The sequence below is a fragment of the Nannobrachium achirus genome (assembly GCF_963921795.1).
Source record: "Nannobrachium achirus genome assembly, chromosome: 14".
In the NCBI taxonomy this organism is placed as follows: domain Eukaryota; kingdom Metazoa; phylum Chordata; class Actinopteri; order Myctophiformes; family Myctophidae; genus Nannobrachium; species Nannobrachium achirus.
The window spans coordinates 54,429,303-54,443,017 of NC_137821.1; the positions used below are offsets into that span (position 1 = coordinate 54,429,303).

The 13,715-nt window shown below is 43.1% G+C and overlaps 1 protein-coding gene across 1 annotated transcript in view; it reads right to left on the bottom strand.

The window, feature by feature from the left end:
* Positions 1-453: 453 nt before the first annotated feature.
* Positions 454-13,715, bottom strand: part of LOC308298144 (phosphatidylinositol-binding clathrin assembly protein-like) — a 110,031-nt gene continuing 96,769 nt past the window's right edge. The window contains exons 9-11 of the mRNA XM_080741700.1: positions 9,214-9,270; positions 6,814-6,930; positions 454-5,902 (exon numbers count right to left, since the gene is read on the bottom strand). Of these exons, the coding sequence (XP_080597826.1) occupies positions 5,888-5,902; positions 6,814-6,930; positions 9,214-9,270 (189 nt within the window). The 3' untranslated portion in view covers positions 454-5,887. The remainder of the gene's footprint in view (positions 5,903-6,813; positions 6,931-9,213; positions 9,271-13,715) is intronic.

Here is a 13,715-nt window from a genome sequence, read left to right on the forward strand (position 1 = left end):
CACCTTTACTTTTGGTACTTTAAGTACATTTTGATGCCAACAATTTCATACTTTTACTCAAGGCCAAAGGACCCCCTTAGCTGAGAAAGAGATGATGAAGCAGGGACCCACCCCTAATATAATTTGTATAAAATTGTGTTGCAGATTAAACATTTCAAAGCTTCAAAGACTTGTTTGACTGCACTGTTGTCAGTGTACGGGTGGGCCAAATGGAAAAATACAATATCACGATATTTTCCCAAGCTGTATCACGATTTTATCACGATTCTTTTTCACGTTGGTTTTGATGGTTATTTTTCAAGTTACTTGACAAAAATTAGACTCTCTGGGTTCCTTTTGGGAGGTCTAAATTGAACATTACAAGTATGTAACTCTGACAGTATACAAATGAAACCAAATGGACCCTTACGGGTCCATTTGGTTTCATTTGTATACTGTCAGAGTTAAGGGGAGACCATGACATTTTAAAGTTCGAGAACTACTCATTTAGACCAAAATGCAGGTTTAAATTGAATTCTGCAATGAATCTCTGTATTAATGATTAAACAGGATTTTTTACAAGGCTCCCTCAACTGTATCACGATATATACGATATCTCTGAAAAGGCATATCGTGGAGACATTGTATCGTCTCCACGATCATTATCACCACATCGCCCACCCCTATGTCAGTGTTGGATTCACGTCAACGTGTATTTTGAGTACATCCATTATTTTTAGGGACACGGTGTCCTGTGGGGATTGGATGGCAACGCTAGATTAGGCAATCCACTGTTCTGAGAACAGGTGCAATAACAAGAAACAAAAACGGACGTGCCAGATTCGCCGTCTTGTGCCGCCCAGACATGAGAAGAGAATCACCTGTACATGGATTCATCTGGCGAGCTGGTCTCACAAACAAACCTGCAAACGACATAACATTCAAACTACCTCCGCATCACCAACAGTGGGTTGACAGATTGCAAAATGCTAAACAACAACAAATTAGCCATGTTGCTGCGTTTTGCGATGGAAAGGGATCTCTAAAGAAACCAAGGTTTTGTAAACTGCAAAACGTGACCGGTTAAGATAAAAATACTGTAACAGAAGCCTGTGCCCAGTGTCCTACCCTGTCTAATAATGTCTTAATAGATTGCTGTTATTTCGTTACAACTTATGGGACTTCCTCGTTCATCGAGTTGTGTTCCGTGTACCAACAGTGCATCATGTACCAACAGCAGGGACGTGCAGAGAATGTTAGAGAGGCAGGGTCTGAAATTTCTAAAAGGTGATATTGGTGAACATTTTCAATGCTTCATGTCTACACAGAGAGGGCAATTCGTTCAACATATGATGCAGTTCAGGAGAGTTTGGACAAGGCAATTCTCTTGAATGCTGCCTTCAGGTATGGCATGGAAAGAGGGCATTTGCATTCTTTCACCAAAGCAAAAGCTGCATTCATGGTCTGGAGAGGGCACCTTTTTACAGACGGGTAAAAGGGCAGGGGGTCAAGCCCCCTTTGACGTCTACGTGTGCACGTGCCAGACCAACAGTGCAGTGCATCTCTGTTCGAGGCGACCAGTCCCTGTGTTCGAACACTGGGTGTTTTACAAAAGGATCGCTGTCTAGGTTTGACCGAATCCCAGGTGGTTTCGAGACAGCCGACATGGAGAGGTGGAGGTGGCCATTACATGGACTTCCCCGACCTACATTACAGGATTACAGGAGGGAGAAGACTAGGTGTAGAACGTTACGACTAACATCCCCTGACCCTGAAGCAACGCCGAAGGCAAGAGAGGACCTTCTGGGACTGGGGATTGGGGGAGAGACACACTCAGAGCTACAAAAGCACAGCGCAAAAGTCAGAAGGGAGCCCGAGTGCAGAGCTAGACTCCTTGAAACAGAACTCCTCCTATAGCTAACAGAGAGATGGAGACGGCTGGAGATATACTAGGGCAGGGTTTTGCTATAGATAGAAGCGTAAGACAAAAAGGTGCATAAAAGCTTAAAAAAAAAACGACACAGATCTCAACAAGCGCGAACCTTGACTGATGGACGATGATAAACTAGAGAGAAAACTGCTTAGCGGTTGGCTTACTGAACTTCAAATACCGCGAAAGAAGAGTACTGCAAAAAAGTGTGCCGGATTGATTAGTCAAAGAAAGTAGTCACATTTGTTTGGGTGGCTGGTGTTCATTTCTCCCACCCTGATTAAAGTAGATTGTTCAATTCCTCATGGAGACCCTGTACTGTTTGCAGCACTGTACTGTGCTGTGCTGCTAAAGCCCGCTGGCTTCACCGCACGCTTCAAGCCATCGAATAAACCCCCACGTGTGGCCGGCACTCGCAACACACGCAAGTAACACTCCATAGGATTAATCAATCATCACAAATCGTATCAAGTTCAATGTAAAATCCCAAAGTATTCTTTACAAAAACAAAATCCTTCTAATAATTATAGTAGTAGGCCTATAGGAACTAAAACCCCCAAGCATATATATTCTTATCAAACTCATTGGCTTTACATTTTTGTTCAACAAATTGACACTTTTGTTAGACCCCCTCAAAAATAGCCCTCTGTGGAAACCACTCGCACACGGGTGTGTGAGCGATGATCGCGTACTGACTTCCACACACACACGCACACGCACTCGCACACGCACACACACACGCACACGCACACGCACACACGCACACATACACCCCAGTCAGAAAACCATGGCAACGAATGCTTTGGCTGAGCCATAATAACCCCTCAGGGTCAAATATTATTTTCCTTTAAAACAGGGGTCTTCAACGTTTTCAGGCCAAGGACCCGTTACTGAGAGAGAGATGAAGCATCGACCCCCACAACCCGTTAATAGATTCCATAGTTTCATCGTTTGAAAGCACAATCAGTGTATTTTGGATTCATGTCAATTTGTGTTTTCAGATATTTAACCACTTGAACCGTCAATACTTAATAAACTTGACCTTTCACTCCGTACTTAGTCTGCTCTTTTTCCCCTCTACAACAAACCTCTTTGCTGAAAATAGCCGATCTACAAGCTCACAACGCCTTGCAGCGCGAGGCCTTGTGAGCTTGTAGATCTGCTAGTTTTGGCAAAAGTTCTCTGAATATGGACACTGGGGTTCAAGTGGTTAATATAAAAAAGGAGAAAAAAAGTTTCTATCACAAAAGATTTAGAGGACAACCTGTAGTAACTCTGAGGACCCCCTAGTGGTCCCGGACCCCCTGTTGAAGACCCCTGCTTTAAAAAGTGAAGCAGCCACTGGCTGAGGGCCAAACCACCACGGAAAACACTAAAAAGAAATACCAGCCGAGCAACGCAATGCAACGTCTCCTTTAGGGAAAACGTTCAACTCAAGAACGGCTGTTGGCACGTTATATCTGTGGCTCTGCCCTAAATGTTGATTCTTTATCGTCTCCTTCTAAGCTAACAATGTTTTATGGCGCTGGTTGGTCAAATGCTGATGAACATACACAGGGTTTGATTTGTAAAAGAAAAAAAAGAAGAAAAGAGGGGTGTCATTTTCTTGACTACAGCCCTATTCTTAACCACAGCCCTATGCACTTTGTCATTAAGACAAATAATGGAAATAGGCGATTTACAAGCTCGCGAGTTGCGATGGATTGAGGATGTGCTATTTTTGGCATTTTAAAATTAAATACAAAATTGAGAAACTTTGAATTTCTATTAATTTTTTTTTGTTTCTGGGGCACTTAAAAAAGGCCAATCGGCCATCCGATTTTTGATTGTTTTATACAAATGAAATCAAATTAAATTCTCTGGTTTCTCGGCGCGCGGCGGCAAAGACCAGCGGCTTTTTATCGGGTTGGGGCAGAAAATGCCCTAAGAAAATGTCCTTCAAATCTAACCCTTAACCTAATCGACACAACCAGACAAAATAGAAGAAGTGAGCCGTCAGAGAATCACTACAGACACACACGGATAAGCTGGGGGGGCCAGGCAGGAGAATAAATAAAAACAAAAAAAGCAACAATGCAGCAATAATGTCATCTGTGAATCAAACCAACTGGCCCACACGATTCCAGGCTGTTAAAATTCATGTCTCAATCTGTGGCACTGATTAGGGCGACAAAAGCGGGTGGCATTGCTAGGCAACTGTTGTCCCCCAGGCACCGGTAATGTACCTTAAGCAAAACGACAAGGAAAATGCGAGTGACGGTGATTCATCTCGAACGGTGTCACGAAACCAAAAGCTCAGCGACTACCGGCTAGAATAATTGGGAGTTTGAAAGATGGCTTCCGTGGCGGTCCACGGTTATGTGGCGTTTTGACGTTTTAAGATGAGATTGGGGAGAGAGAGAGGGGAGGGTGAGAGCGGATAAAAAAAAGAAAGAAAAAAAAAAAAAGAAATACAAAGATATAATACGGATCCGAAAGATATGGATCTACGCGCGCTGACAAGACGCTGTCTCTGGACCAGCTCGTTGATTGGACGATTGGGGACAGAGGCAGACAGCCAATGGGGAGAGGGGATGGAGAGGAGGAGAAGGGGTGTTTTAAACACCTCGTTCTGATTTCGTCGATGTCTGAAACAACTGTGACACACGCACGCACGCATGCACACACACATACACACACACAGCTGTCCTCATTGCCAAGATTCGGTCGCCATTCCGGGTGGAACGGCGAAATCGAGGGAAAAAAGGACAAATAGCACCAGCATGAAATAAAGCTAATTCCTGCACCCCGTGCAAAAACACCTCGACCATCAACACAAGAGAGGATTTCTGCTTGATCTCGCTCTCTCTTTCTCTGTTACATCTCTTTCTCTCTCTCTCACCCGCAGTTCTCTTGAGACTATGAGACTTTACCCCATCGATAGGATTAGAAGTTAACACACATGCACACGTGCACACATAGCCTCGCGTAGCCAGACGAATCTGCCATTGCAAGGAAAACCCGCCCTTGGCAGATTAGGTCTGGCACCGTTCAGTTATTCAAATATTTCACGGCTCACAAGTCGTGGGGAACAAACCAGGGGCCCAGTATGCAAACGTAAGGACGGGCGTATCATCTTTGGCGCTACACTCTGATTGGTTGTTGGTAGGGGTGTAACGATACATTTTAACAGCAATACTTTTGCCAAATACAAGGCACACATACGTAGTTTCCAATACAATCAATTATTTGCATTGCAAGACGATTCGATACTGATTACCGCCTTTTAAAACGATATGATACAAAGCCAAAACAGTACGATATTTTGCTTTTGCAAACGATATAGTATCATTGCAAATTATTTTTTCCATTCAGTTACTATATCGTTACACCCCTAGTTGCAGGTCTAACCCACCCGTTAGGGTCCATTTGGTTCCATTTGTACACTGTCATTTGGTTCCATTTGTACACTGTCAGAGTTAAGGGGAGACCTTGAAATGTGAAAGTTTGAGAAACACTGGTCTAACGAATAGAGTCGGTTTGAATCTTTTTGTAACTGCCCCTTGGGAAGGCTATGCGAGGCTAACACACACACACACACACACGCACGCACACATGCACACACGCACGCACACACGCACACACGCACACACACACACACACACACACACACACACGCCCACAGTTGTTTCAGACAGAGGAACACTCCGTTCTCCTCAGTCCATCCATCCAGCCTGTGTCGGCCCTCTCCTATTCATCTGCGTGTCACATCGTATCGCCCCGTCCGTCTCTGCGCTCTTCTCGTCTTCTGTCCTCCTTTTCGGTGGGTTTCTCAGTTTTTCATTTTCTTTTTTTGCTCGTTCCAGTTGTTCGTCTGTTACCCGTCTCGATGGCTCTGCGTGCGTGCGTTTGTTTCTTCTGTCCGTCTGTCTGTGTGTCTGTCTGTCCGTCGTTTGTTTGTTTGTCGCTTTTGGCACTCTGCTTCCACCCCTTGGTCATCTACATGAACTGCATCTGGAGAGAGAGAGAGAGAGAGAGAGAGAGAGAGAGAGAGAGAGAGAGAGAGAGAGAGAGACAGAGACACAGAGAGAGAGAGAGAGAGAGAGAGAGAGAGAGAGAGAGAGAGAGAGAGAGAGAGAGAGAGAGAGAGAGAGAGAGAGAGACTTTCAGAAACACTAAATCGTACCTATTAACACATAAGATGCCCAAGACATGCACAGGTGTTTTAACCTCCCCCCGGAGTGCCGCAGCCTCGTTAAGAGGTACACAGACGTCTTAGCTGGTTACCATGGTAACCAACAGCCCCCGGTAGTAAAAAAAAAAAAAAAAAAACAATTTCCCATGATGCCTCGCGACGAAAGCCACTTCCGACAACTTCCATTCAGGCCATTCACTTGTGTTCATCCTGGCTGCAGAAACATGGGACATATCTCGGCTTCTTTTCCCATTTCACCCGTTTGGTCAAACCGTCTTATTTTCTAGGGACCGTATAGTTTACACAACAGAGCATCGCGGTTGTATTTTTTCTTCTTGAAAGACTTTTGCTGTTGCGAACGGGAGCCGCCATGAGCACGGAGCCATGGAAAATCAACTAACCTTTTATTTGCAGAGCTGCATATCCGGTACCATTTAAACCCTCTGTAATTGGTCAAACGGACCTGGAAATAACATACTTGATACAGTATTTTTTTTCACCTTCTCTCTATCAAATCTCTTGCGACGCGTTGTGAGCTTGTAGATCTGCAATTTTTTGGCAAAATTTAGATTATTGCGATATCGCAAATTACAATTCCTTTGGTCACAATAATCGCGACATGACATTTTCATATCGTCCCATCCCTAATGTGTGTGTGTGTGTGTGTGTGTGTGTGTGTGTGTGTGTGTGTGTGTGTGTGTGTGTGTGCGTGTGTGTGTGTTGGTTGTACCTGGGCTCCTGGCATGGGTGCGAAGGGGTTGGTGGGTCTGAGGACGGGCTGGTTGTACATCATTGGCTGAGGGGCCATTACTTGAACCCCGCCCATCTGACCCATCTGGGGAGGGACCTGGGGGAGGGGGGGAGAGAGAGAGAGAGGGGTATTAACCCATTTAGGCCTAGAATTATTGACTGCTTTAACTATTGAAAAATAGCAGATATACAAGCTCACAGCGCGGCACCGAGTGCCGCGCTGCGAGCTTGTAGATCTGCTATTTTTGAAAAAGTTGTGAAAATGTGTGCAAATCTTTGAATGTATGTATTTTCAAAGCAAATGTTTGTAACTAAAATTTTGCTTCTGGGGGGTATTTTGAGTTGGGGGTCCGTGGCCAAATACATATCATTTTAGGGGTCCTTCACATGAAAAGGTTTGAGAACCACTGACATAGTAGTCTCTCAAGAACAGACTAACTGAGCTCCATTTAAGTGAAAAGGACCTCTTCTTTAACGATGGCTATAGCCAGATTGCTGACATAGAAACATAGGTTTTTCAAAAAACCTTAGAAGGATTCAAAAGACACTTATAGAATCGGGTCAAAATTCTAAATTAAAAAAATTTTAAAAAATGGCAGATCTACAAGCTTGCAGCGTGGCACTCGGTGCCGAGCTGTGAGCTTGTATATCTGCTATTTTTCAATAGTTAAAGCATAAAATAATGATACACTATAATGTGTACCCATTCTAAATGGGTTAATGGAAAGCATCGCTGTCTGTGAATACACAGAATTTGTGTGTGTGTGTGTGTGTGTGTGTGTGTGTGCGTGCGTGCGTGCGTGCGTGCGTGCGTGCGTGCGTGCGTGCGTGTGCGTGCGTGCGTGCATACTCGAGGTTGAATTTGCTAGGTCTGGCAGCCATGACTTTTAAATCGTTCCAACTTTCTTTGTAAGTGCTGACAACACACAAATTATTAATTATCACAAACTCGGGAAAGAACAAAAAAAAAGAAAAGAACAAACCCCAGAATCTTTCCTCCTATTATCACTGTGTTTATTAAAACTGCTAAATCATTTAAAAGTCACTGAACCTTTTCTCTATCAGGGTTCTTGAGAATTTCTAGAAAGCCCTTTAATCCATGCATTTTCAGAGTATGTTTACTTTAACTATAGTTAACCCACCCATCTGACAACTTAAGACCTGAGTCCGCTTCTAAAAGAGTTTTCTGAAAACACACATTTACATGCTCACAGCACGGCACGAAGTGACGCGCTATGAGCTTGTATATCTGCTATTTTTGAATAGCCAAATAACTTCTGCGCTCACCTTCGGCTCGTGCCTAGAGATGGGACGATATGAAAAATTATCACGACTATTGTGACGAAAGAAATCGCGATTTATGATCAAAATCCATTATCCTGTGATGGAACATTTGCCAAAAAATAGCAGATCTACAAGCTCACAACGCGTCGATCGGCTATTCTTTGGCAAAGTGATTTGGTATAGTGTGATGATATCACGATGAATTAAATCTCCACGATACGATTATCGTGAGTGTCTTTTATCACGATAAATGATGATATCGCGTATCGTCCCATCCCTACTCGTGCCTGCAACACACGCCGCCTTGTGTAATATTGCTTCAATAAAATCTCACAACTGAAAATCTTTGTACAGCCAACAAGTCCTAATATGTGATTTGTGAAACGGTGTGAAAGGAGCCCTCCACACTAGTGCTGTTTCCTATAATATAGAATAATATGTCAAATTAAGTTTTGGTTATATTTTTCTCAGGGACATGGCCAAGGGTGGGCCTAGATAGGCCTAGGCCCACCCATTTCATTTTTGTGCCCACCCAAAAATAACCAAAGAAAGACACCACAGTTTAATTTGATCATAGCTCAATCAATTATGAAGCGATTTCTAAAATTAAAACGTCTCCATATTGCTTGGGAAGTCCACTTCCATGACAAATGACTGTATTGTGTCCCTGTAAATATTTAAAATAAATACATAAGGCTTTCAACTTTGCTTTTATGAAATATCAGAGACCACTAGGGTTTAATGTGAAGTTAAAAAGTTGGGCCAAAATGGTAAGAAAATGGCAAGAAAATGGCTGGCACAGCAACCCACCCAATTAGAAAAACGGCTGGCACTAAAAGAGTTAATGTAATTTGCTAGTTTGACCAAATGCTCTAATCTTACAATAATAACTGAAAGTAGCTCATCTACAAGCATTCAATGCGTCGCAGATGGGTTGCATCACGATATATTGTAAGCTTGAAGATTTTTTCAAAATCATTGAATAGGGCTTAAGTGGTTAAATATAAAACATGAGTGGTTGGATACTTGCAAGTGTGTGTGTGTGTGTGTGTGTGTGTGTGTGTGTGTGTGTGTGTGTGTGTGTGTGCTGGCTTACCATTCCATAAACAGGCACTTGTGGTGTTGTCATGGGGAATGCCATGGGGGCCGGAGCCTGGAAGTGTCGACAGACAGAAAACCAAAATAAGCAAAACCCGAAACAAAGTCATGATTACCACAACAAACTAGAAAGCAGATATGTGGGCCAGACTCACTCACTCCTGCAATCACGGTTCAGCTTAGGTTTTTAACCTTATTCCGCGGCAAGATGGGTTTGTTTGTAATAAAAAATGGCAAAGAGTGACAATAACTTTGAATCAATCAAAGGGAAGTTGTGTTTATTTTGTTTTTAATTCCGGATTCTCCTGATGCAGCTATAGCCCCACTTGCCTGGTACACCATGCACACTAAAACAAAGAGCTATTTGACAATTCATTGTCTACTGAGAGAGAGAGAGAGAGAGAGAGAGAGAGAGAGAGAGAGAGAGAGAGAGAGAGAGAGAGAGAGAGAGATGTGTTTCCTGCACTGTATCAAGTGACAGGCACCTGCACACATTAAAGGGGGCTTGAGCCCCTGCCCTTTTATCCGTCTGTAAAAAGTGCCCTCTCCAGACCATGAATGCCGTTTTTACTATGGTGAAAGAAATGCAAATGCCCACTTTTCATGCCATACATGAAAGCTGCATTCAAGAGAATTCCCTTGTCCAAACTAACTTGAATGCAGCATCTTATGTTGAAAGAATTGCCCTCACTGTATAGGAATCCATGCCGTTACGCCACATCTCCAGTATTGCCTTTTTTATGCTTAGTTTTGTGTGGTATCAATTACTGAAAATAGCCAACCTCCAAGCTCACAATGCGTCGCAGGGCGACACGTTGAAATTTCAGCCCCTGCCTCTCTAACATTCTCTGCACGTCCCTGGTATGCTATTAATTTCAAAAAGCTTTATACCCTTACCAATATCGTTGTCAGGTGGAAACCTTGTATGTCCAAAGCTGTTTTGTATTTATCATAAAAAAATGGATTTAAAATAGTGAAAACAGCAGATCTACAAGCACACAACGCATCGCGGGGCGTTGTGTACTTGTAGATCTGCTATTTTCACTTGTTTTGTTCGACAGTCTTGTATGACGAAGCAGGGCTTTACTTTACGAAGAAACTTACAAATTTGAAACTTGGAGATACGAGGTTTCTCCCCGGCAGTGACGATATATAACGCTGCAATGTACAGTACAGGTATGTGACATAGCTCTGTTTAACTCAATGCTGCTCCAACTGTACATATAGTCAGTGACCCACAAGGCCAAAAGCTCAAGGAATACGGTTGAACCTGTGATGTCATGCCGTACTTTTTATGTCTGTTTTATCTATTAGTTTGATCATTAAGGTCCACAGAATGAGAGGTCTGCTCTGCCAGAAACATCGTGAAAATAAGTTATGGCCATTTGTATATTCACTGTCCCATCGACTTCACTATACAGGAAAAGAAAAAATTTAAAAAAAGAAATAAATCTGCTTTAAGTTGCACCTTTTAATAGTTTTTTGTATGTTCAACTTTTGACACTTGTGTTGGCAAAGCATACCAACGAAGCCACTTTGAATTGCATTGCGATGGAGAGAAATGCATAATAAATTAGATTCCCCTACTCAGAATACTGCACATAACAGGAGCATAATAGAACCGGTAGACGGAGGAAGAACATTCCCAAACGGAGCAGTTGCTCACCAGAGCTTTAAGAGCAGAAATCGACGCGTATCATTACTATGCCCTACATTCTTTTCGTGGATCTATTCACTAGGGCTGCCTGAAGCCTCGGCGCGGACGAGACGGAACGCTGACGCGTCAAACTGTTCACTGACTGCAGGGGTGTCACACCAAACTCTGGGCCCTGGGTACAAGGATTCACTGCGGGCCCCCCATGAATGTTCTTCATAGGGGGAGGGGGTTTAACCCATTTAGACTGGGAACACATTATTACGTGTTATTTTGTGCTTTAACTATTGAAAAAAAATATAGCAGATATACAAGCTCACAGCACGGCACCGAGTGTCGCACTGCGAATATACTGTAGATCTGATATTTTTGAAAAAATTTAAACATTTCTTTTTTGGGGGGAAAACCTATGTTTCTATGTCACTGGTGCTCAAACTTTTTCATGTGAAGGACCCCCAAAAAGTTATGTATTTGGCCACGGACACCCATCTCAAAATATTTCGTTCCAGTGACCCCCCAGAAGTAAAAATGTTGTTACAAATGTTCGCTTAAAAAAATACACATATTCAAAGATTTGCACACATTTTCAAGACTTTTCAAAAATAGCAGATCTACATGCTCGCAGCGCGGCACTCGGTGCCGCGCTGTGAGCTTGTATATCTGCTATTTTTCAATAGCTAAAGTATAAAATAATTTAGGCCCCTCCACCTTGGGCCCTAGTAACTCAGTCCCACTTTTCCCCCCCTTGTGACGCCCCTGACTGACTGTGCCGAGCTGAAAGGACAGAGGAAGCAACCGTTAGCGAGTCAAAAGACCACAAAACAGAGCTGCTGCTGCTGCGTTCGAGGGGAACGTGTCGCACTATAGGGAACCGTTTGAAAGCGGATCGATTTTTGTTGTCACGGCAGCCCCCATAACAAGTGAAATACATTATTAAGATGTTGTGAGTCTCTGCGGGTTTTGTCGTAATCATTCTGTCGTTCCACTGGGGAGGAATTCGGTTTGTCATGGGAAAAAAACTGTGGGAATTTTAGAGGCAGAATAGTGCACAGTACTGAGCCACTACATGTAAAGTATTATGCCACTTACTAGCCATAAATTATAACTCCTGTCGAGGACTTTTATTTTGAAGATGTTTTTGCTCTATAAGAGTTATAACGGCGTGCGGGGACGCCCTTGCTGAGAGTCCTTCCGTCCATTTTCTGCTCCAAACATATACAAATGCAATATATAAGGTGCTCACCGCATTGTCTAAACTGTTTTCTACCGACCCACCAACTCCTCGCCATGTGTTAGTCCATATGTTTCCAATAAATTAATGTTTGCCCAAACTTGTCTCGGAATCTCATTGCTTTCCTTGTTTACCACAATGTTGGGTGAAAAGTTGTTCCCCTTTGCTATTCGCTCATACTAGGACATGACGTTTTGTAGGCGGAAGCATTCCGACGTTTTGTAGAAGGAAGAATTGCGACGAGTAAATGCAAGACTCCAAGACAAGTTTGAGTAAACATTAATTAATTAGAAACATATGGACTAACACATGGCGAGGAGTTGGTGGGTCGGTAGAAAAACAGTTTAGACAATGCGGTGAGCACCTTATATATTGCATTTGTATAGAACATGGACAGAAGGACTCTGCCAGCAAGGGCATCCCCGCTCGCCGTTATAACTCTTGTAGAGAGAAACGTCTTCAAAATAAAAGTTCTACAGGAGTTATAATGTATCATATGGCTAGCCACTTACCACAAACTCACAATGTAGGTCATATGCACATTGCACAACAGCCATATTGGAATGAAATTGAGGCGTCATCCTTACTTCCTTCATAGACCTATAGACCCAGGTGTTACCAATGATTCTAATGAAGGCTTTGTTCCACTCTGGTGCAACATTCAGGGTGATGGTGTTGTTGAGGACCAGGGACCCTTATGGTTCCTTGAGGGGGTGTGTAACTCTGAGAGTGTACACTAGCTATCCGGAGTTACGGGGGTCCTTGAAATTAAAACCTCTGTGAACCTTTTTAAATGGTGGTACTTTTAAAACGGAACAGAGCCTTCATTAGCTCTTAGCCAGCCAAATCGCCTTCCATCGCCATTTTGAGGAGGGTGAGGCAGCCAGATCGCCAAACGTCGCCTTGGGGATCATTTTCTGATCATTTTGGTATTTTTTTGACATTTTTTGAGCTATAAATGACCTTTCTAGCTTAATTTTAGTCTAAAGTTACATATTCGAAGGAAGTGACATCATCGATGACGTAACCCGGAAGTCGTTCGGCCATAACATAGAATGGGCCTTTTTACAGCATTGAATGTTGACGTTTTTCTTATCAAACTTTACCATATTTAGACCGATTTTCATTCGGAAAAAAATGGCTGGACTGACAGATTGGTCACTCAAGAGCAAAAACGAGTGTAAATGGCGTGCGCACGACGTTCGGATCGTGTTTTATAGCTCCCGTTCGGCGGACCGGGAGACATAATGGCCGCCAATGGGCGCCGCCATTATGGGTCTACTGCTGTCCACTCGCTAGTCCAGACTCTAGGAGATTATCGTTGGGCACACTCTAGTGGATAGTACTAGTACTACATTCTACAACAATATGATCCCTGTTGGGTTAGATTAAAGCTAACTTGGAAATTAATAAAATTCCTGGCAGTATAGGCGCACAAGCCTATTGTAAATGGCTAAGAATGAGCGTTAGTAGCCTATCATTGGTAACACCTGTGAATAGAAGAGGCCTCATTTCTATCAATATGGCTGCTGTGTGTGCGCAGAGCCTATTCACAGGTATGATTCCGGGAAGTGTTTTTTTTGTGATAGCAGGCAATACTGTTCTAATGTTATCA